This window comes from Ambystoma mexicanum, chromosome 9 (genome assembly GCF_040938575.1).
Source record: "Ambystoma mexicanum isolate Mex_15411 chromosome 9, UKY_AmexF1_1, whole genome shotgun sequence".
Lineage (NCBI taxonomy): Eukaryota > Metazoa > Chordata > Amphibia > Caudata > Ambystomatidae > Ambystoma > Ambystoma mexicanum.
Genome location: NC_090931.1, coordinates 891,833,214 through 891,857,722, shown reverse-complemented (window position 1 = coordinate 891,857,722; position 24,509 = coordinate 891,833,214). Strand labels below are relative to the sequence as shown.

The 24,509-nt window shown below is 48.4% G+C and overlaps 1 protein-coding gene across 6 annotated transcripts in view; it reads left to right on the top strand.

Annotated features, from left to right (window-relative positions):
* Nucleotides 1-24,509, top strand: part of HDAC4 (histone deacetylase 4) — a 2,586,716-nt gene that overhangs the window by 2,503,975 nt on the left and 58,232 nt on the right. For all 6 annotated transcript variants that reach the window (XM_069616020.1, XM_069616021.1, XM_069616018.1 and 3 more), the window contains one exon: nt 17,897-18,038. In XM_069616020.1, the coding sequence (XP_069472121.1) occupies nt 17,897-18,038 (142 nt within the window). The remainder of the gene's footprint in view (nt 1-17,896; nt 18,039-24,509) is intronic.

Here is a 24,509-nt window from a genome sequence, read left to right as displayed (position 1 = left end):
CAGAGCATTTCTACCACTTCTCAGGGGCAAGGTTGTCCTCATCCAGACAGACAACTCGACCAGCATGTACTACGTCAACAAGCAAGGAGGCACCAGGTCCCCTCCTCTGTGCAAACTGGCAATAAGCATGCGGGAGTGGGCCCTGGAAAGCGACATCTGTTGGGAGCGGACAATTACGAGGGGCAGCTAAACAACCTCATTATTCAGGAGATCTTCAACAGGTGGGGTCATCCCCAGGTGGATCTCTTTGCCACCTGGCACAACAAGAAGTGCCCTCAGTTCGCCTCCTGGCAGGGATAGGGTCCTCGATCCCTGGGCAACTCATTTCGGCTTCAGTGGAACGGCTTGACGGCTTACGCCTTCCTCCCCACTCCGCTGATTCACAAAGTGATTTGCAAGATCAAGGAGTCTTGCCAACTCAACATTATTCTAATAACTTTTCGTAGCTGCTCAGCCTCTCGGAGATGCCTCAGATTCACCTCCCGACGGGCCCAGCACATCTTCTGGCGCAGCAGGGGGGCAGGCTCATCCACCCAGCGCCTCAGAAACTAGTCTTCACTGCGTGGTGCCTGAGCAGGTTATGCTGCAGCACCTCAGCCTCTCCCAGGCTAATCTGGAGATCATACAGGGCGCTAGGAGCAAGGCTACCAGGGCCCACTATAAAGGTAAGTGGACTAGGTCCTGCCACTGGACAGACTCCAAGGAAATTGACCCCCTGGCATGTACTTTGGACGACATGCTCTCCTTCTCGGCACACTTCGCCCACTCGGGGGTCCAGGTAGACACCTGTCGTACATACCTCGCAGCCATCAAGGCTTACAGGAACTCAGAGGAGTGGATCCTCTTGTCAAGAAACATTTGACTGGGCTTGCAAGGCTTTACCCACCCATCAAGGGGCCGCACCCCGTGTGGGACCATAACATAGTCTTGGGCGCCCTGGCGCACAAACCGTTTGAGCCAATGGCGTTCGCGGGCATCATGCTGGTCACCATCAAGACGGCCTTGCCGGTCGGCCTCACCTCGGCTGTAGAGTATACGAGATCCCGGCGCTTGTCGCCTCAGAACCATATACTACCTTTCACAAGGGCAAAGTAGTCCTGCAGACACACCCAGCATTCCTGCCTAAGGTGCCGTCTGCTTTCCACTTGAACAAGGAAATTGTCCTTCCTATGTTTTTTGCCGATCCTAAGGACGAAGCACGGAGAGTGCTGCACTGCTTGGATGTCAAGCGTGCCCTGAAGTTCTACTTGGGACAGGACCAAAGGCTTCCACAAATTTGATGTTCCGTTTATCACCTTCGGAGGCTCAAGACCAGGCTATTAGGCCTCCAAGGCCTCCATATGCCGCTGGATGGTCTCTGCCATTAAAGAAGCATACAAGGGCCAGCACAAGCCACTTCCGGGCCAACATGCATGCCCACGCTGTCAGGGCCAAGGCAACGGAAATCGCATTACAGCGCCATGTGCCTTGGCAAGTCATAAGCAGGGCGGCCACTTGGGCCCCTCCCTCTGCTTTCTGCAGGCATTACTGTTTGGATGCCGGCTCTAGATCTGACGCGGCTATCCGACAGGCGGTTCTCAGGAACCTATTTGCTTAAAGAGGGTCTCCTCTCCACCCTGGGGCTACATTCAGTTGTAATCGCCGTGCAGTGTGGAGGAAATGGGACGGGATGTAAGAGTAATTATAAGTTACTCACCCTAGTGACTAACGTACTCTTGGTCCTTGGTCCCCTTTCCTCCATACGTCCCACCAACCTCCCCCCTAATAATACTGGTGTCATTAGGCAATGTTAAATCTATTGTCGACGCGTCAATGGGGACTGAGGTATGGAGCCGGAGGGCGGAGTCAGGGCAGCGCATGCTCCCTGGGCCGCAATGCGCGCGCCTCTAAATTTAAAGGGGAAGAAGGTTTTTTCAGGTGAGAAAGGTTCCGTCTCCTGTCCCTTGGAAGGGAAGCCCATGCAGTATGGAGGAAAGGGGACTAAGGACTAAGAGTACGTTAGTCACTACAGTGAGTAATTTCTCTGACATCCCCAATATTGATCGCTATCAGTCAATCCCAATATATTAATTCACACTGGTGTCCAGTAGAGGCAGCCTAATATTCTTTGATGGATATAGCGCAAATTTAGATCCATCTTTGCCCTAACTGGAACTTTGCAAAGACCCTCTCACTCTTTCACAGATATATTTCTACCTTACTCCTCAGTCCAAGTCTGCCTTAGTTTCTCCCATGAATCCAATGAATGACCTTCCATTGGCATAAATTAAAGAAAACTTAATACTTTTTGCGGCATTGCAGATTACAGATCTCAGGCTTCTGCTACATCGGTCCATCCAACATCTGCTGTCTTTCAGATATCAAATTTTTCCAGACCCTATATCTTCCAATCTTCTTCTTATTCAGTCCATACTTCTCTATCAGACCTTCAAAGGGCAGCATTCCCCCATCCCCCAAAATACCTTTATTAACCCAACTGCGCCAATTCAACATTTCATTATCAACCTGCAACCCTGGATTATACCAAATCAATGCATCTTTATACATAAACAAACTTTGCCCTCATCCCAATATCAGTGATGTTAATGCATCCTTTGTAGCTACAATTGGCTGCAAGTTTGCTGCCTGTTTAGGTATTTTCCCAAGTGAGTATAGATTCCCTATCTGATATGGTTCCAACTTACCCCTTTCTATTTGTGCCCACAATGGCTCTGAACTCCCTTCTTCTCCAAAGTAACTGAATGATTTCTTTTACAAAAAACCCCTGTAATAGTTCTCAAATATAGGATATCCAAATCCCCCTTCCTGGACGCTGCCATAAGAATTCCTGAAATATTTTATCGATGCGTTAAGTGCATTTTTGTAAAACCGCAAAGGGAACGACTGTATAATATATAATACTTTTGGCAGTAGCATAATTTTGATCGCATTCACCTTTACCCAAACACTTAATGCAATACGTCCCCATCTTTGAATGTCCCTCTGAAGCACTTCTATTAGTTTTCTCAGTTTTTAGTCTACAATTTTCCGCATATCGCGGATAAGATAGATCCCTATATATTTCACACTTAGATTTTCCCATTTACAATCCCAATCCATTAATTGATTACATGGCGGGGTCTCTTTAAATGGAAATACCCCCGTTTTCCACCCAATTATTTTTAAGTCCTGACAGTAATCCCACCTTTTCAAACATACTCTTCAAGATAGGACCTCCTTCTCCCGGATTTCTCAAGATAATCATAACATCATCTCCATAAGCAAGAATCTTGATTTCTCAATCTCTCACACTGAAACCTCTAGGGTTCTGCTTTTGCCTAATATAAGCTAACAGTGGTTTTAACGCTAGGTTGAAAAGGAAAGGAGATAACGGGCATCCTTACCTCGTACCTCTGAATAGTTGAAAAGGCAACGACAATTCTTCATTCACCCAGATTCTAGCAGTTATTTCAGATTGTAGGGCACCAACAGCATTAATGAATAACGGCCCTAACCCCATTTCCAGTAGCGTATAGTTTAAAAACGTCCAATTCACACGATCAAAAGCTTTTTCAGCATCTAAGCAATTTAGCAGGATTTCCCCAACCTCTGAGTCTGGTAGGCACATAATATCTAACAGCGTTCTAATGTTGTCATATCCATGTCGTAACCTCATGAACCCCACCTGCGATTGATTAATTAATTCACCCATGTATTTATCCAATCGATTGGTGAAAATCTTAGTAAATATCTTCACATCAACATTAAGAAGTAATATTGGGCAGTAGTTACAACATTTAGAAGCATCCCTCCCTAACTTGGGGATTTTAGTAATAATAGCCTCCTTCATCGAAGGACGTAGAGTCCCTTCAACTAGAAAACGATCCTACAAATCGCAGAGCTCTGGTGCCAATTGCGTGCCAAATGATCTATAAAATTCTACTGGCAATCCGTCCATTCCTGGCGACTTTCCAGTATTCAATTTGCTTATTGCCACTAATATTTCAGATATGGCAATTGGGGCATCTAATGAGTTCCTAATTTCTTCCGATAGACAAGGGATTTCCATTTTCTCAAAGAAATTGGATAGTTCTTGCGCATGTGGGGCTTGCTCTTCAGTATATAGAGAAGCGTAGAATGAACAAAAGCACTCCCATATCTCCTTTCTCTTAACCGCCATACAGCCAAAGCCATTGTCAATCTTTTGAACATATGATCTTTGTGAGAGGCCCTTTAATTTGTTCGCTAGCAACCGGCCTCCTCTATCTCCTTCCTCCAAGTATCTTTGTTTCATAACGAACATACCCTTTTCAACCTGCTCATCCATCTCACTCTTCAAAGCCTCTTTTACTTTATCAACCTTAATTGTATGTTCCCTAGTTTTTGACAAGGCCAATTGTGTAATTGTGTTTGTTTGTGATGGGGTTGATGGAATGAATTGCACTCTAATCTGCTGTAAAACCAGGGAAATAGCAGATTCTATGGAGGGTTTGAAACCAGACCTGAAAATGCCAAAATATCACAGATGCTTGCACACAACTAGCTACTTTATAATGTATATAGATTTATTTATTTTTTTACATTTGTATAGCACGCAGGCAGCCCTGGGGCATTGTGGCGCTGTTACTTGTAAGAAGACTTAGTTACAATGGGTACAGGTTGTGCCTTGGGTTACAGTAAAACAGGATCCTGTGTCAAGCGATAGGGAGTATCATGCAACATAATACATCATACATGGTAGTCATGGGAACTTGAACAGATGGGGTTGGTTAGGTGAACAAGGTAGTTTTCATGGCTTTGCGGAAAGCAGTCAGTGAAGGTTCAGCTCGCAGAGAGTTGGGAAGGGTGTTCCAAAGTAAGGCAGCAAGGTAAGGGAAGCTGGCGCCACCTGCTCTGGCTCTTTTTACTCTAGGTACAGAGAGCATATTGGCATAGGGTGTCCTGGTGGGTCTTGTGGAGGAGACCGGGTGGATTCTCTGGGATAGGTACGCTGGGGCAGAGAGGTGGACGCATTTGTGGGTGATGCTTAGCACTTTGAATATAATCCTTTCCTTTATGGGGAGCCAATGGGAAGCTTTTCTGGCAGCAGTGATGTGCTCTCTCTTGGCAATGCCTTGTGCAGCACGCAGGGCGCTATTCTGGATTACTTACAGCTTCTCAAGGTTTTTGTTGGAGGTCCCTAGGAAGAGAACATTACAGTAGTCTAGCCGGGAACCAGTTATGGCTCTGGCTATGTTGGTGCATGTGTCTTTTGACAGAAAAGGCCTGACTGAGTTGAGAAGTTTTGCATGGTAAGCAGCAGAGGAGGTGATTGCGTTTACTTGTCGGGTCATAGATAAGTTGGAGTCTAGATAGACGCCTAGCGTTTTTACTGTGTCCAGTACTGGGATTCTGATTGAGTCAATGGTAAAGTGGCTAAACTGGACGTCAAGTTTCTTGAGGGTGTCAGGGGATCCTACGAGTAGGAGCTCAGTTTTGTCGGAGTTAAGGCAAAGGCCGTTGATAGCCATCCACATTTGGATTGTGTTGTATATGTTGTTGAGAGTCGCGCAGTCAGTGTCATAGTCACCTGTTAATGTGAGAAGGATCTGAGTGTCGGCGTAGTTGGTGTAAGTGATGCCCATGGCGTCAAGGATAAGGAAGAGGGGGTGGGTAAAGATGTTATGGGTGGGGGAGAGGCAAGAGCCTTGGGGCACACCACATAGCATGATGGTGGGTGATGCAGTGGCTAGGTCAGAGAAGACCTGCATGGTCCTGCCTTGGAGGAAGGAGGTGATCCATGCGGTGGCTTCTTGGGAGAAGTTGCCTGTGGAGGTGAGGTGATGGCAGAGGATGTCGTGATCTACAAGATCAAAAGCTGCAGAGAAATCGAGGAGAAGGAGTAGGACAGGTTTGCCTTGATCCCTTGCGTCATCCATTTAGTTTTTGAAGTCTAGTAGGGCGGTCTCTGTCCCGTGCCTAGGGCGAAAGCCGGATCGTCGCAGTCCTAGGAGGTTGTGCTCTTCAAGGAAGTGCTGGACTTGCAGGTAGGCTGCTTTGTCTAGAATCTTGAGCAGGAATGGGATTGTGGTGATGGGACGGTAGTTGTTGGGGGAGGTAGGGTCAAGTATAGGTTTTTTTTATGAGAGGTCGGACCCATGCTTCCTTGAGGCATGATGGGACTCTCCCTGTGGTGAAGGATGCGTTGACAAAGGCTGTTAAGAAAGAAATAGATCTTAATATACAAGTAACTAGATCAAGGGAATAACTGTATGTAGTGTGCTCAACTTGCTTAAATCATATCCGAATGCAGCGGAAACTATACATGAGGTTCCCCTTGATGCCTCAAATAGTGATATTTGGAATAAATCACCCATCACATATTGGATAGTTTCATGCTTAATTTTTGATCTTGCTATGAGATTGGAATCATATTTAGACAGTATTGACTAATATAATTTACAAGTCTGCTTGCGCAGTACAACTATACACCACAACTACTATTGTAGATCTTGACATAGGTGAGTATTTGCAAGTTGAAGTTGAAACACACTTGGAAAGTAATGTAAGATGGGTTTGCTGACATTAAGTACTTGGAATGTAAAAGGACTGAACTGCCCCAAAAAAAGGAAGAAGGTGCTGTCTAAATTTGGGAGAGAAAAGGTTGATGTGGCGTTTCTACAGGAAACACACCTGATAGAGCATTCAGGGAACTTGCTTAATAATCCAAGATGCACATAAATGTTGTTGAATTGTCATTCTTCAAAATCAAGAGGGGTAAGGATTATGTTTCGAAAAAGGATTAGGCATGAGTATAGAAAGGGTGACCATGGATGATGAGGGACGAATTATACTGGCTGACTTGAGATATGAGGGCAGAGTAATCACACTAGGTTCTGTGTATGGGCTGTGTGCTTGAGGGGGAATCTTTAAGACTTTAACCAAGCTCTTACGAGATATGGGAGGTGCGTGTGTGGTCTAGGGGGTGATTTCAATTGTGTACTGGGCTGTTAGATAAGTCTTCAGCATGTGGATTCACAGGTCAAAGATTGAGTAAGGACTTCCAGGGTTTTATGGATGTAATCGATATTTGGAGAACCTTACATCCAGGAGAGAGGGACGTTTCATTTTACTCCCCAGGGCATGACTCCTATACTAGAATATATTATTTTTTTTTATCTGATAGACTAATTGAAGAAGTAGTGAAGGCAAACATGGGAGAGCGTAATCTTTCAGATCACTCAATGGTAAGGATAAAATAAAGTTCTGGTCCTTGCAGGCACAGTTTTTTCAGGTGGCGACTTAAACCATTTATATTGAAGAAGGAGAAAGCTGCAAAGGCATTCAACAATTTCATAACTATTTTAGTAAGAACAAAGGTTGGCTGATAGCTTGGTGGTTTGGGACTCCTTTAAAGCTTCTATTCGTGGAAAATGTATGAACTGGACCGCCTGAACAAGAAGGCTCGGAGGGGCAAAGTTGAAAGACCTTGAATTGGAATTTGGGGAATCTACAAAGGAGCTTAGCTTCTACGGTTAAAGTTGTTTAATTGCTTTAGTAAACATTCAGAGGCCACCCTTCCTCTTAGAATCTTTATCAGGCACATACGGCACAAAATTTGGGTTCAATAATAAAGGTTCACTGCGTTTCTTTCTTACGCGAAATGACATTCACTTATTCACTTATACGCGAGTGCTACGGTCAGCTTTACGTTGCTTTTCTTACACGTAAGTGATTGTTTAAGGATATTGTTGCTGACGGTGTTCGAGCAAGGAATCGGAATGCTCGGTAAGACTCACTGGCTTCTATATTCCTTTTCTTTGCGTGTTGCAGGCTTCTATTTGGACCCACAACTTTCTTTGTTGAGGGTGTCTGTGGTCTGGCCATGTAATTAAGGAGCCCTTCTCACTCATGAAACCCACGGCTTCACAGCAACTTCTGGGCACGGTCTCCAGCACGCTACCTGCTGCACTATCTCTGCAATTAGGTTCACATGGGGAAAAACTGTTTTCCTTCATGCCTTCTGCTGTGCAACCTCTGCATTTCACAGTTTGGGGGAACAGGACCGTCACAGGATAAGCAGTTGAAATCTGCTGGTTCAGAGTCCCAGCGTTCTTTCAGTCCTCCCACTTCTGCCTGGATTGCCAACACAGTGCTTTCTTCCTTCTACTTGTGCTAATTCCGAAAACACTCCAGCCACAGTTTCTGCTCCTTCCAATGGCCTGCCCCTGAGGGGGGCTTTTAAGCCTCCCAGCCTCCTTCAGGTGTGGGCTATTAGGATTAATTGCCTGACTACTGCGACGGCATAACTCTTCAGTCCTCTTCCTCGTCCCAGTACTTCTGTGATTATGGGACTTGTTGTCCCTAACGAAATTGGGGTTTCTTGTAAGTTTCTTAATTTTAAGGGTAGATTCATTTCCCTTAAAAGTATTTTTAGAACAAAGCATCAGAATTCACTGATAAAGAGGACGGCAGTTTATTTAAGACAACATTTATAGATTCCTTTTCACTGTACGTTTGGGAGTAAGGGATATTGTTATCCTTATAGGTCTCAAATGATCTTTCTTTCATTGGGGTTTTTACAGGTGTTATATTGACATTGCCCACATTCACAGATTTAATAAGTGGTTTAGGTATATCATAGCGACAGTATGCCATTACTTGTTTTGCCAGATTTGCATGTCTCTCCCCTTTTAAGGATAAATACAGTGTCTCATCCCGCAGGATCTCTTCACCACCCTCTTCACGTCTCCTCCAAGGTGATCCTCCCGCAGTACACCACCCCCAAGCTCAGGATCAGGAAGTGTCTGCCTTTCCCTGGCCACCTGAGAGGAGACTTTCGGTAGGGCTTTAGTGATGGATCAGTAGGATTCAAAACAGTGATCATCGTATTGTTGTATCGCTATTTCTGGGTCCTTGCCGAGACACCTAGAGGCTCCAGGCAGAGGCAGAGGACAACCACCATTGGAATGAATGTTTGAGAGACTATGGAAATAACAGGATGGCCCAATGGTCTGAGTTTCCCCATTGGACCAATTTTGTGGTGTCTGACAGGCAGGAAAGCAAACCATTTTAGCAGTGTCTGTAAAGCCCATTCATGTAGCAATATGTGTGAGTAGCATTGTGTGGTTTATGGTTTCTAAAATCTTGGATAGGTGAAAAAAAGACCAGGAGACATTTGTCCATGCTGTGCAGCGCTTCATCTAAAACCTGAATGGATGCTGTTTGTGGGTTTACACAGCTTGGTAGTCGTCCAATAACTTGTATTGGTCTATTTGTTCATGTAATGTTAGGATCCCATTTTTTTTCAATGATTTTCCCTGGAAGAAAAAGGCTGGAAATGAGGAATTAGTTTGTGGGTTTGTCTGAGTCCACATTCATTTTATTTTTTTAGCATCCTATTTTTGTATTCAGCATTAAGAGAAGTGGGAAAGATACCTTCTCCAGCATGGGGTCTGGCATGGATTCACATGCTCATGAATATTCCCCGTCGTCAGGCTGGGAATCCTCGGTAAAGAAAAAACCAGTATCAGTTTCGTTTCTGATCTGTCTTTCGTAGTAATAACCAATCACTGGTCTCTGCGTCATACTGACCACAGCCAATGACTGCCCTCTACCTAAGCACCGCCTCTGGCAGCCATCTTCAGATTTTTACCGCACGTTCATGTGTTGGGATCCTCGTGCTATTGCTCTCGAGCGTTAGTGCTATTTTTTCGCGCTTTTTCACAAAAACTTCGATTCTTTCGGTCAAAAGAGCCTCAAGCTCCACCGATCCTACATCCGATCAACGGGGACCCGTGTCGGATTCATCTGTGCCCCTCAAGGGTGAAGATTTCGTCGAGCTACACTTCGGAGGACTCCAGAAGCTTCTCAGGCCCGGTCTCGGAGATGGCCCAGGAGAAGGGAAGCTCGACGCCCGGAAAGCTGTTCAGGGCCTGCCCTGGATGCCAGCTGCAGAACGTCTTCAAGGAGGACGAACACTCTTTCTGCCTTTACTGCCTTCATGGGGACAAGACGCACGTGGAGAAGGACTGTGCGTTTTGCGGCAACATGTCGGAACGGACCATGAAGGACCGCCATCAACGTCTCGCCAGCTGGCTGGAGGGTAAGAGCCCGTCTGGCGAGAAGAAGAAGAAATCTGAGCGGTCTTCTAAGACCTTTGAGGGCGCCCCGGCGACGGGGGCCCAACATAAGGCCAAGCACCGCGAGTCCGCTGGCACCGGGAGCGCCGAACGGTCGGGCTCTACGGGCGCCAGGCAGGGCGCACCCTCCCCGGCACCATCAACCACGAGCCAACGCTCTGGGTCGGGTAAGAGGAAGGCCGAGCACCCGGCGAAGCTCCTGGAGAGACCCCGGTCGAGCTCTAAGGCAGAGGAGGAGCGTGGCAGTGCCCCCTCCCTCAAGGATAAGGCGGTGAGCGCACCTAAGGTGGTGAAGGCCTTGATCCATTCGACCAAGCCCTCTATCGAAACGGTCGCGGCGGCCCTGGCCCAGCCTGTGGAGGCTGCACCAGTGGTGGCGGCCTCGGGGCCCAGAATCTCCCTGCCTCCTCGGAGGGAGTCTTCTTTCGTGCCCATCGATAGGACCCCCGTGAAACCCTCCGTGGGGAAGAAGGGGGGGCAGGGCGTCGTCGTAGATTCGGCCTCAACCTCAGAAGAGGAACTGATCGAGGTCTTAAGCCACGGCCTAGGCGTGGAACAAGACCAGCCCGTCGGAATGGGCCCCGACGCAGGTGACGACGACGACATCGTCGAGGATACCGACGGGGCCCCTGCTCGCCCGTCGGATTCCCCTCTGCCAGCGCCGCAAGACAACTCAGCGGCCATTTTGTTGGCTATACAGTCCTTATGCTCCGAGATAAGGACGAGACTACCGTTACCGACGGAGGAACCTCTCCCGTCGGGGGATCCAGAACCGGGACCTTCTGGTGTTCCCCCTACCAAGAAAAGAAGGATCCATCCACCGCCTCCTTTTCAACCATCGCGCCCCGTCCAGCCCTCCTCCCCGTCCACCCGAGGGGATGATACGGGGACTGACACGGCAGCGACGGGTACGGACGACGAGGCATACGACGAGGATTTTCCGTCGTTGCCTCCCCCCAGGGCTTCTCCGCCCGACGAGATTGGATCGTTCCACTCAATGATCGCCAGGGCATCCGAGCTTTTCCAACTCTGCCCTGAGGAGAAGAAAAAGGAAGGCTTCCTTTACCAACGGCGCGAGACCAAGAGGAAGACGGTCCTCGCAGTGCCTCTGTTGGACGACATTTGGGATGAGGGCCTTTCCCTCCTCAAGAACCCTTCCACGACGCCAGCGAAAAGAGACCGGTACGAGAAAAAGTACCGGGTCCCGGACTCGGCCCCCCTATGCCTCCGGGCGCAGCCTACCCCGGACTCCGTCGTCTCCGCGGCAGCCAGGAAGAAAGCGGGGGGGGGTGCGGCCTCCACGTCGACTTCCCCGCCGGACGGCGAGGGAAAGAAATTGGATGCCATGGGACGCAGAGTCATCTCGTCGGCGGCGACGACGATTAAAGCGGCCAACGCCTTGGCTATCGTGGCCCGCTACGACAGGGAACTCTGGTACAAGATAGCTCCCCTGCTGGATTTTCTGCCGGACGACAAGAGGGCGGAGGCCCTTGAGATCCTGCAGGGTTCCGCCAGATGGGCAACGGCGTTTGCCTTCGACGTCGCGGATGGCTCAAGGCTACGGACTTTCGGCAGGACGTCCAGAACAGGGTCCTGGACATGCCCTTCGACGGGAACAACCTGTTTGGGAAGACAGTGGACGATTCCCTTCAGGCCATCAAGGCGGATACTGAGACGGCCCGGGCCCTTGGAGTGCTGCAGCAACGGCGGACGCCCTTTCGGAGCGGCGGAGGCAAGGGCGCCTCCAAAGGTTCCGGCGGCGGTTTCGCTTCCTACCGTCAAGCGGCCCGCTCGTCGTCGCAAGAGGCCTACAGAGGACGAGGCAAGTCTGGCGGCCCCCGCCGTCGTCGCCAAGGAGGCCAAGGCGGCAAGGCCGCGTCCAAGCAGGATTGAACCGGCCGTGGGGTCGGGCCCCCACCGAAGCACCCCGGTGGGAGGCCGGCTGGCGGGCTTCGTCAGCGTGTGGGAGTCCATCTCCACCGACCGTTGGGTGCTGGACGCCCTGGCCCGGGGCCACGCGCTCGAGTTTCAAAGAAGGTGCCCGCGCGTCCCCCCCGTGGCCAGGAAAGAACTTCACGTCCCTCAACTTCTCGTGAAGAAGAAGACGGGAGGATGGCGCCCCATCCTGGACCTGCGACGCCTGAACAAGTTCATCAAGGCGCAGAAGTTCCGGATGGTCACCCTCCAGCACGTCCTGGGTCAGCTGGAGGAAGGAGACTTCCTATCGTCGTTGGATTTGGAGGATGCCTACTTCCACATTCCCATCCTAAAGGGGCACCGAAAATTCCTCAGATTCGTGGTCCAAGGGCGTCATTACCAGTTCAAAGCCCTTCCCTTCGGACTGCGGTCGGCACCCAGGGTTTTCACCAAGTGCCTCGCACCGGTGGCGGCGCAGCTGCGCCGCGAGGGGATTCACGTCTACCCCTACCTGGACGACTGGCTCATCCGCGCCAAGACGAGGGAGCTCGCCGTGGTCCACACGGCAAGGACCGTCCAACTCCTCACGGACCTGGGATTCTCCGTGAACTACGCCAAATCCCACCTGGTGCCCGCGCAAGTCGCACTGTTTCTGGGAGCGAAGCTCGACACAGTGTCCCTTCTGGCCTCCCCGTCGGAGGAGAGGACCAGGACCATCTTGGGCAAGGTGCAACGGATGTTGGTGGCCGACGCGGCCAAGGTGAGGTCCATCAAGTCCCTCCTCGGGATGATGTCTTCCTGCATCTACCTCATTCCCATGTGCAGGCTCCGGATGCGCCCGTTGCAAGAGTTCCTGGATGCGCGCTGGATCCAGACGACGGGCAGCTTCGAGGAAAGGATCAAGCTCGACGAGAGTTTCCGACGAGCGATACGGTGGTGGGGCACCCGCGCGCATCTGACGGCGGGCATGGACTTCCAGACCCCAGCCCACCAGGTGACTGTGACCACGGATGCCTCCCTAGAAGGGTGGGGAGCGCACACCGAAAATCTGCACGCAAGGGGACTCTGGCTCCCGACGGAGAAGTCCCTGCATATCAACGTCCTGGAGCTCCGTGCAGTGTTTTGGGCCCTCAGGTCCTTCCTTCCGTCCCTCAAGGGCAAGGTGGTGAGGATCTTCACCGACAACACCACCACCATGTTTTACATCAGGAAACAGGGCGGAACCAGGTCCCCAGCGCTGTCCAAGGAGGCGCAGGACCTGTGGCATTGGGCCGTCGCCCAAGGGATTCTTCTGGTGCCGTTTCATCTGGCAGGGATAAAAAACACCATCGCCGACTCACTCAGCAGGGAGCTGCGCTCGTGCCACGAGTGGGAACTACGGCAGGATCTGGTGGATCGCCTCTTCCGACGGTGGGGCACACCCCAGATCGACCTGTTCGCGACGGCGACGAACACCAAGTGCCGGAGGTTCGCCAGCAGGTTTCCCCAGACGAGGAGCATGGGCGATGCTTTCTCGTTCCCCTGGGAGGGCCTGTTCCTCTACGCGTTCCCTCCCTTGCCTCTGCTAATCCGGCTCGTCAACCAGCTCAAGAGGTCACGGTGCAGGATGATCCTCGTCGCACCTGCGTGGCCGAGGCAGATATGGTTCCCGGACCTTCTGGACTTGTCGGCGTCCCCGCCAATCAAGCTGCCGGCGGACGCGGATCTACTCTCCAGGGAAGGAGGCGCCATCCTCCACCACGACCCGAAGTCGCTGAACTTGCAGGCCTGGCTCCTGCAGCGCTAGAGTTTGGAGGATACGACATACCGGCCGACTGCAGAGAGGTTCTTGCAAAGGCCAGGGCGTCCTCGACTCTTAAATGCTACGGACACAAATGGAAGAGGTTCTCTGTCTGGTGCCACGCACAGAAGATTAACCCTCTACGGATTACGGCTCCCCAAGTGCTGCCGTACCTGCTGACGCTGGCCAAAGCTGGTCTGGCACACGCGTCCATCAAGATTCATCTTGCTGCGATCTCCCGATACACCAGAACCACGGGCCGGACGTCCTTGTGGTCTCATCGTCTGGTGAAAGAGTTCATGAAGGGACTGTTCAGATCGTTCCCGCCGGTGAAGGCTCCGGCCCCGGCGTGGGAGCTCAACGTGGTACTGACCAAACTCATGGGACCTCCGTTCGAGCCTCTGCACTCGGCCCCGTTGAAGTTTCTATCGTGGAAAACAGCTTTTCTCGTGGCCATCACCTCCGCACGACGAGTGGGAGAGATCCAGGCCCTTTCCTGCAAGGCACCGTACTTGACTTTCCACGACACGAGGGTAGTGCTCAGGACGCACCCCTCCTTCATGCCCAAGGTACCGTCGGACTTTCATCTCAACGAACCCTTGGTGTTACCTGTGTTCTTCCCGTCGCCTTCGTCGCCGGCTGAGAGGACTTTGCACTCGCTGGATGTAGCTAGAGCGCTGAAGTTCTACGTGGACCGCACGAAAGGTTTTCGGAAGACGTCACAACTCTTTGTGAACTTTGGACCTGTCAATCAGGGGAAGGCTCTCTCGAAGGCTTCCATCTCCAGATGGCTCTCCGGCTGTATCATGTACTGTCACCGGTTGGCAAACCGACCGCTGCCTGGCCGTCCGAGAGCCCATTCCACCAGAGCGATCGCAGCTACCACGGCGTTCCTATCTGGTGTGCCCCTGCTGGACATATGCAGGGCTGCTACGTGGAGGTCGACGCACACCTTCACGAAATTCTACTGCGTCGACCGGGATTCCAGGGATGAGTCCAGGGTCGGCCAAGCAGTGCTGCGCAACCTGTTCGCCTGAGGTGAGCCTGGTGAGGAGGTAAGATGCTTAATGTTGAGTTGATGTGATGCTTAATGTTGAGCCTTTGCCACCTCCCGTGGTTGTGCATGTGTGTACTGCTATGTATTCTTTATTCATGAGCATGTGAATCCATGCCAGACCCCATGCTGGAGAAGGAACAAGTTACTTACCTGTAACTGTTGTTCTCCAGCATGGGTCTGGCATGGATTCACATGCGAACCCTCCCGCCTACCCCTCTGCGGCTCTTCACTTGGTCATACTGCCACTTCACGTGCTTCCAAATCTGAAGATGGCTGCCAGAGGCGGTGCTTAGGTAGAGGGCAGTCATTGGCTGTGGTCAGTATGACGCAGAGACCAGTGATTGGTTATTACTACGAAAGACAGATCAGAAACGAAACTGATACTGGTTTTTTCTTTACCGAGGATTCCCAGCCTGACGACGGGGAATATTCATGAGCATGTGAATCCATGCCAGACCCATGCTGGAGAACAACAGTTACAGGTAAGTAACTTGTTCCTTCTGAGGGATGCATTGCCAGTTTGATGGAGCTGCAAGAGCACTTAGCCCCAGATTACTTTGTTGTTGGAGGCTGAGAAGTCGTCGTCCTCGTGTCTGTTGGCTTTAAGGAATGGGGGAGTGCTGGCGAGTTCAGTGGCTGAGATGGACCTAAATTTGTCCTATAAATGTAATTTCCTAGGTTGTATCGAAGTGAGGGGATGAGGATGTGCTGGGTTTGTTGTGGCATTCTTTACTATATTTGTCCTAATGTTTTAGATTTTAAGATCTTTTTATAGCATTACTTTTTTCTACTGTTTGGATTTGGGGGGTTCTGGGAGTTACAGCACTGTTTTATGGTCTGGTGACAATTTCAGATATTATTGCTGTGTAGTGTGATTTTTCTTTTTTTGTATGCAGATTCTTTTTAGAGTGTTTGGCATGTGTTGTGCAGTTGTCAGAGCATGGTTGGTGAGATTGGCAATTAATATGTTTTTTATGTGAAAAACGGATAGTGCGCTTTCTGTTTGAGTACCAAGTGGTTGGTGATTTTGGCCTGAACTTGCATTGCTTAAATAGTGTGTGTAGGTTAGAAAGTACTGTCCGACAGTGATTGAGCGGAGTGAGTTGATGTGCACGTTGCTCAGGTGGCCTCTTTAAGAGCCTTCAGAGCTTCTGTGGGACGTTATCAAGATAGGTGGCAGTTGTCCTTGGTTGCTAGAGCTTTGACTAATGAATGAAGATGGAGACATCCTGCAAGTCCAGCTTGATAGGTTTGAAACATCCCATGTGTGCCGAAGAGAATTAAAGTCTGTTGACCTTGAAATGGGTGGGGTCTCTGATGTGCTGTTTGATGTCCACTTTGTCATTGATGGCTCGAGTGCCTCTTTAGTAGCGTTGGTAGTTGCTGTGCCTGAAAGGTTGAAGTCACCAGGGAAGATATTGTTTAAGTTGGTGATCAATGCAATTATTGTGTCAGCAGTGTTGTCCATGAATGTGAGGCGACTTCTGGCGAATGATAGAAGGGATGCAATGCTATGGTTTGCCTAGGGGTGAAAGGAAGATGGGAGTTGAAGCACTCTATTGGTGGAGGTCTGGTAGTGTCCTCCAGAGTGCACCGGCACGTCGTCCTGTGGATGATCTCATGGCCATCAACCTACTCTGTCCATTTTGGAGGCTGTATCCTGTCTGGACACCGATGTTAATATGTGGACGGATGTGGGGCTTCATTCGGGCAATATTTTGAAAATCGCATTAAAGATTTTAATGAGGTCTGCAATGTCAGCAGGATGTACAGCCATTGAATGTGTTTTCACAAGAATCATGTTGCGTCATTGGGATTGGGGTGGTGAGAAGGTGGAGGTTGTGGGATATGTCTGAGGTACAGTGAGCCTGTTGCACCTGTCAACTGCTGAGCTATCTCTGGCTGCTTGTGAGCACTGGGGAGGTTGAAACTGCACCAGGAGTGGGGCACATGATGGGGGACATGGGACACTGATCAATGGAGCAGAAGGTAAGATCCTTCCTGGTCCAAACAGGTGATTCCTTTGTTTACTTCTGCCCTTAGCTGAGGACACCCAGGCAAGAGAAGCTCTGGTGGTAGGACCTAAAACAGTTGATAATCATTGCACTTTGAATAGACGTCAGTATTATGCTCTTTATCCAACATCTTGAATATATTTGTATGCATCAGCTTTAATGTCAGAACATGATGATTTAGTTGCTCCCAGGTGCAGAGCCTTCCTGAGTAGGTGCATCAGTTTGCATTTCTGGTGCTGCCTTGTCTTGTGTGCTCCTATGCTGCTGGGCATGCTCGCCTTTTCTAGTTCGGTTCCCAATGAGGTATTTTCAACAGGACCTGGTCTGCTTCCCAGAGGTCATTGTGCCCCACTCCATCTGTTCTTGGTTTGTTATGCTCCCCCTGTCTGTTCTGCCATCCTATACCTCTTGGGCATGGTGTGCTCCCCTAGTCCATATGGGCCAGGTGTGTTTGCCCTGCATCTGGTGCTCTCCACCCACAGACTCTATCCCAGTGCATTTACCTTGGTCCCTGAGACTTGTGTTTTCCACCTGCATGCTTTCTCTAGCTGTTGTGCTCTTTACTGTAGCTCTTCCTGGACCTGGCCAACTTGACTTCTTCCCTCATTCCATTCTCACTGTGATACTCTACTGTTTCGTTGTGACCTCATCCCTACTGCTTACTTTATTCACTCTCCCCACTTCAGTGTCACAGTGGTTTGCCTTTCAAGAATCTAGTTGTTTTGCCTTGTTTCTATATGTTAATGTTAAAGTATATTTGTACCGCGCACTATCACCACCGGATTGGTCCCTTGGTGCTCTGGCGGCTCTGAAAAAGCGAGAGGGAGGGTGAGTTAGTGGGAATGAGCTGGACAAGTTCTCTCTCTCCCTCTCCCTCTCTCTCCCTCTCTCTCTCTAGAATACAAAACGTTGAGAATTCAAAATGCCTCTGGACCTTTTATTTAATTGACAAGCCCTTTCACTGCTCTTATTGAGATTGGACTACAAGCAGTTGTTCTGACTTACTTTTATTTTATTTTTTGTACAGGTAAATACTGGTGTTCTCTTCAGCGCTTCTCCTCCACTGTTGGGTACTCTTTGATTGAGGCTCAGAAATGTGAAAGCGAAGAAGCAGAGACTGTGACTGCAATGGCATCCTTGTCTGTTGGAGTAAAGCAGGTAGAGAATAGGTAAGAGTCTGTAGAGTAACGATATGTAATGGAGTATTGGAAGCCGCTGCCTCACATGCCAACTGTAGTTACAAATTGGGACAATCGCAGTCAATGTGACAGAGCTACTGACAATTTCACTACTGGGACATTGTACGTCTTCATTGAGAAGAATGGCCTTGCTGTAGATTGCTGTCAAACCGTTCATACATTTTAACACACATTCTTTTGACGTGGTTATAGCATCACTGGTATTGTCTCACAACTGACTGTGTGACTTTCCGTTCCCATGAACCTCCAGCCTTTGGAGGAGGTTTTAAAGATGAATGTATGTTCTATTATTATTGAATATAGAATGTTGAGAATGAAGACTTCACTATGGTCAGGAAACAGGGATGACAAACATTGCCAACTATGCCTAGTTGCTGTGTCCAGCTTACACATCCATTAGGAGACGTACCTTGAAACCATTTCTAAGAGAGGCTGGTTTTGTCCAATGTCACCTAGCTCTGTTTTACTTATTGTGGGCAGATTCTCCGAAGGTGGTTTGGACTCTTTTGATATATTTGAGGCAACCATGGTTGAGTCAAAATTAATTATCTGTTTTTTAGGCAATGTTTCACCTGTATTTTTAGCATTGTATGTAACTGCTTTTTTTAACCTTGATTAGCTGAAACCTGGTTTGTAAGATTTATTTATTAGTATTATTATATCTTGTACTTTCCCGGATTGTATTGCCTTATGTACTCATGTTTACTAATACAACATGAGTATATGTATTTTGCTATCCATCCCTCAATGTTTTATGGAACATATTTTTCTGAATAAACATGATATTGATAGATATATTTCAGTACCAATTAGGGATTTTAAATTGGGAAGCCCTTGCTCTCATTACGCAATTGATGTCGATCTTTGCAAGTGGATGAAGCAGCCTCTTATCTATTTTGAAGTGCTCCCCCAGACCAATTGTGAATCAAGCAGTCTTTTCTCCATGGCTGTGGGCACAATCTTTGAAGAAAGTAATCGTTTTGAAGGAGTTACAACACAAAAAGCAGAGGGGATACTATTGAATTTCCAGGAGAGCTGACCAAAAGGTAGGGAAATGAATGATGCCAGATAATGAGGATGTAGCGAGGGACACACCTAACGGCAGTAGGAGAGGCCAACACCACATCAGGAGAGGGAGAGCTGAAAAATGATTCCAGAATGTGCAGCGAGAGTGAAACCACTAGTGGAACTACAGGCCAAGAGAGTAAGACACAAGGAAGGAGCGGAGGTTGGATGGATGAGTGTGCCATGCATCTTAAACTGGAGAGCGTTTTGCGGGTACCTGCCAGTATGGAAGAGAAGAGACAGTGAGGCAGGGACAAAGGAACGCAGGGACTTTCTGCACTGGTAATGACATTGGGGAGTTCCTGCAGAACATAGGGGAAGTGAAAGAAGGAAAAGTGCATCCCAATACTTGGAGGAGGAGTTCTCAGCCACAATAAGAAAATAAAAACGAAGAAAAGGCAGACTGCTGGAACCTGGAGAAAAGTTTTTGGAGCATATACACAGAATAGATAAATGGATGATAAATCCACTTGAGTATTTGGAGAATAATTTCTTAAGGCCTGAACCGAAGCTGCTGCCAGCTGGAGTGAGGAGAAATGCCTTTCCTGGAATGCACTGATGTAAAGAGTTGGAGGAAAGTTTCTGGCGAGGACTAACAACCTTTCCTACAACATAATGAAGACCTTAGAGTAGTGTCATTTCCTTGTTCATGCTTTGGGAGCAATTTGTCTTTCTTGTCTAGTTTTAAGTGAATGCTTCTATTGGCTTTCCAGTTCTCTTCTCTTTTCTAGCGGCTCTGAACAGGTTTGTTGTCACTTCTTTCAGGGATGGCTATCATCTGCTCCGACCACTGGGCTAAGTTCCTAGTTAATGCATTGCTTTTCTGAGGTCTGCCAATCAGTTGGATGCTTCCGGTGCAAACATTACTCTGCAGTTCCACTCTTGGTCTTGCGCTCCTGAAGTTCCCTTTCTTGCTAGCAAGGACGTAGTCGGTGAGCTTGCATCTTTTCTTGCATGCCCCATGTCTCTGGAAATCAGAAAATGGCTTCAAGTCTTTACTCCTTCAGGCATCCCTGAAGTGGCAACTCTATGATGCCTTTTTGGTTTTATACCAGTGCACGTTTGCCTTGTCCACAAGCCTTTTGCATTTTTTCTAAGATCTGCGTCATCCACTGCTTTCCACAGCCCCTCCCCTGCCATATGGTATAGACCATATGGTTCTATTTTCCGTATACCAGGAGACATATACAGAGGACTGTTGGGCTTCAAACTGTGCTCACCGGATATCGGGTTGTTCTGCTCCAGGCATCTCCTCCTCCAGGATACAAACTTGAGGTGCCACTACCTTGCACTGGGGTGATTCCACGAGTGCAGGCTGTGCCTAATTTCAGGCTTGGTTCTTAAGAGCAGATGCTAGCTATAGAGGCCCTTCGCCTGCTTACATGAGCTTAATGGTATAGTTCAGAGGCGTTGTTAGGGGGGGGCTATGGCCCCTGGTCTTTTGGTTGTAGCTCTGGATAGAATCTCAGGAGCTACAACCAAAAGGCTAACTAGCCCCACAGTCCCGACAGTTCTGACATTAGCGTAGCCCCTGGTCTTTTCCAGACCTAGCAACACCCCTGGTTTAGTTGTCTCTTGGGCCTTGTTTTTAAGCGCCTCTCCCACTTCATGTATGTGCCTATGCTGGGAAGGTGTCGGGCTTAGGTGTCATGCCAAGGAGTCAGGGCCAGCAGAGTGGCCCAAATTGTCTCGTTCAGCATGACTTCTCAGGGAGTTGGTTACCTCTTTGAGGCATGGGGCACTGGTGTCAACCACACAAGATGGGCTTACTTGGCGATTCTGGGCGTCCTGTCCAGATTAGTGGGGTTGTTTCCGGGGTTGTAGATTCCTTTCTGCTTGTGATAGTTTCTTGAGACTATTCTAACACAGCTGCCAGCAATTTTCTAGCTTATCCTTTTCGTATTCCAACCTGGTTTAGAGTTTGCTGTTGTCCCTTTCCTGCCAAATGGTGTCAGTAAAGTATATATTTAGTTGGTGACAGGAAAAGGTGCCTCACAATTCTTCTGTTGTTCATGGCTGTGTGCAAATCTTATTACTCACTGTGTGGCACTCAGGACTCTGTTCATGATTCTGGGGATTTAGTGAATACCTGTTCATCTGGGCATTCTCTTAGTCTTTGCTTTAACACTGGAGAGCAGGTTCTGGACATTTGCAGCACACCTGTTGCACTGTGCCAATTTTTGTCATTGTACAGAGTTTAGTCACAGCTTTACATTTAAGTTGTCTTCGTTCCCTCTCTTTGACCCTTTATGCGCAACTGCAAGAAAGGGGGAGTGATAGAGGTTTATGTTGGTGTAATGCACCCTGGATCCTTTGCTGGTGCAAATGTCCAATTGTGACAAAAGAACTACTGGGTAATATTGATAACTGCTGTACTTTGAAGAACAGCATCCAGGTAGTTTTGGCAATTAAAGAGCCAATATCCTGCATTGAAAAAGTTAGATGTTGGCTACCAACAGATTTTGGATACCAGCCCAACCGAGGGAACTGCAACCAAGTTCCATTATATTAATGCAGAAGAAGATTGTGCATATTGCCTAACGCATATGGGCCCAGGTTGTTTAAGCTGTGGCCGGGTCAATCAACAATAGGCTGATGTAACTAGGGACAAAATCAGTTATATAGGCTCCCATTCTACAGCTGTTTCGCAAGTGATTCTGGTTGCCCAAAGTAGGAGCTAGATACCTGCTGCTTCCACTAGGTCTCCAATTGATGTAATGGGGATTTACTTGGAATCTGTTGTAAAAAAGGCAAACGGGTTCTTACATGCGGACAATAACTCTGAATGTGTGTTGGACGTCACAGCAATATCATAGGCTTCTTAAATTCTAATGAAGGGCTAGGAGAATAGCTCTGGGGCAACAGGGTTGTCTTGGAAGCAAGACCACGCAGATCAATCCAGGTTCGAATCCCGGTTCCACGCTTAGAGACTGGTCTCCAGTTTAAAGAGCGTTATAAAAGTTTAACTAATTAAATAAGCAATAGAAACAGAACCCATTGTATAGTACGTATTCACTACCTTAGCAACACCAATTATAGATCTGTTTGCAATGGAACAGAAAATACCTAACTTACACCTCCAGATTTCCCTAAACACAATCAGTGGGAAATGCGCTCTGGATCAGTTGAGATTGGACATATGCCTATGCTTTTCCAATAACATCAATTCCACAGGTTAACTTCAAAATGATGTATTCTTTGTTGGTAATGATCCTACTAACTACCACTTGGGGAGAACCATGGTTCTCACACCTAATACAAATGTCTGTGTCTTGTAAGGAACTCGTGGTGGCAACAGTAAAGACAGACACAAGTCATCACAGTTCAAGGGTGTTTATTTAACGGCAAAAGTCTGTGAGATAAATGCCTAATCTAAACCTAAATCTAAGATGGGAGCAAGCTTCGACCATCAAATGAAAATAAGGCAGTCCTAGTGGCGTTGTGTCAAACAAAAAGGGCCTATACTAAGAAAAACCTATTGCCAAGCCTTATGCTAATTACAAAAAGATTTGGGATAGGATTCATAAGAAAGAAAGAAGTGTTCACAAATAATGTGTCAGGATGCAGCAGTCAGGGTCTCTTACCCACCTTTTGAGCATGGGATAAGGTGGAACTTCTGAGCATAGCACACTTCTCATGCTAACCCAGCACATAACGGCAGTTCCGCTCTCAACCTTCAAGAACGTCGATGGTCAAGTCTCTTTTACTGCAAAAAGTGTCTTGCCTTCGAGGGTCGGAAAATAACAAACCAAAAAGTTCCTTTTAGGTAGTAGTTAGGGTGATAATGGCTCACCTCTGGTTCCCCCTCTTCCGGGCGCTGACCCTTCTCAACTTTCAGCCTCCCGCTTTTGGGTTCACAATGGCTATTCTTACTTTCACAAGTCTTAATGTCTTTTCAAACAATTCACTGTGGGCATCCCTTGGTCGGGTTCACTTCTGTCAACACACTGTTCATAGGGACTTCATGCTTCGCCCCTTTTTGTCAGCATCCCTCTGCCGAGTTCACTTTTGCAAACTTCACCAAGCTGGATTAATATCCCTTTGCTTCACAATCGTATGTCGGTCAAAGACTTTCGACTGTACAGAGGATTTTACAAGACCCCCTGTATGACCACTTTAACCATTCCTTTATGGCCTTCCCAAGGCCTTCTGTTATTAGCAGTTTGACCAGAGTGTCTCGATTAAGCCTCCACGTTGTGCCTGATCGCTCTGCAGCTGGTTTCCCCTTTATTCTTAACAATTCTTTGAACTTCCCTTAAGTCGCTACCTTGTGGCTTTTGTTCAACACAGTTGGGCTTTTTATCGGTTCTCCCCTCGACTCATCGGCTGTGATGAACCGCTTGGTTTTCAGGATATCTGAAGTCAAGGTTAGTACCACGGTAGCAGGTGCCTCCCTCTTTCCTGCTTAACAGCTTAGGCACGCTCCGTGTACCATTGGCATTTGCTGCAACACACTTGATCTATTGTCCATGGTCTTACCATTCCCTCTGCAGAGGTTTCGCGGGTCTGGGTCGAAAAAGGCAAAGTTGTGTCTCTCCTTGTCAGCCTCTCGATATTCACCGCCTTTTTACTCCACTTGAACTGCCGTGCCTGGATAGCTGCCCCGTTGTGCGGTCTGCCTTGCTTGTAGTGTGATTTCATGCTCTACCTTTTATCCCTGTGGGGAAGGGAAAGGGCCGTCAGGTGTGTGCGATTCTGGTCAATTTCCTGACCATGCATGACCCTTGGATTGGGACACGTTAGGTAAACGGCTCGGGTGTTAGTCTGTTGTTTGTGGCGTGCGAAAGTGTCCGTGTCGGAAAGGGGTGTGGGGGCTGTGTTTCGGAATATCCTACGTGGTAGGAGGGGGAAAAGGTGTTGAAAGAAGGGGATACCGTGTCTCACCCATTGGTGTCCCACTGCCACTCCCCAAAGACCCCCATCCAGTTGATCTTCCCTCACTGGTCCACCCCCAGGAACTGGATTCAATAGCGATGGCCATGTCCTGGCCACCTGGATGACAGATCCCCGGGTACTAGCTAGGGAGACACCTTCAGGTTTCTCAAAGTCTCCATCCGTCATACATCCACTAATGTCCAAATAACTTATGGGGTATCTAGGGGAGATTTGTCCACACTCCTCTCGCGAGAACTGTGAAGAGATGAATATATGAATTGGGAAAATAGTGTGTCACCAAGTTAAACCAAAACACTTTAAATCAGCAAAGTATAAAAACAGTCGGACTGTACTCTTAGATAGAGATGGACTGGCAGCTAGGTACAGCTAGGCTTAATAGTCTACCGAGATATGCTGAAAAGCATGTATGGTCTTTATTGAAGCATTGCAAGCAACCTAACATTCAAATAAGTACCAGGCAACATACACAAGCTAAGCAGT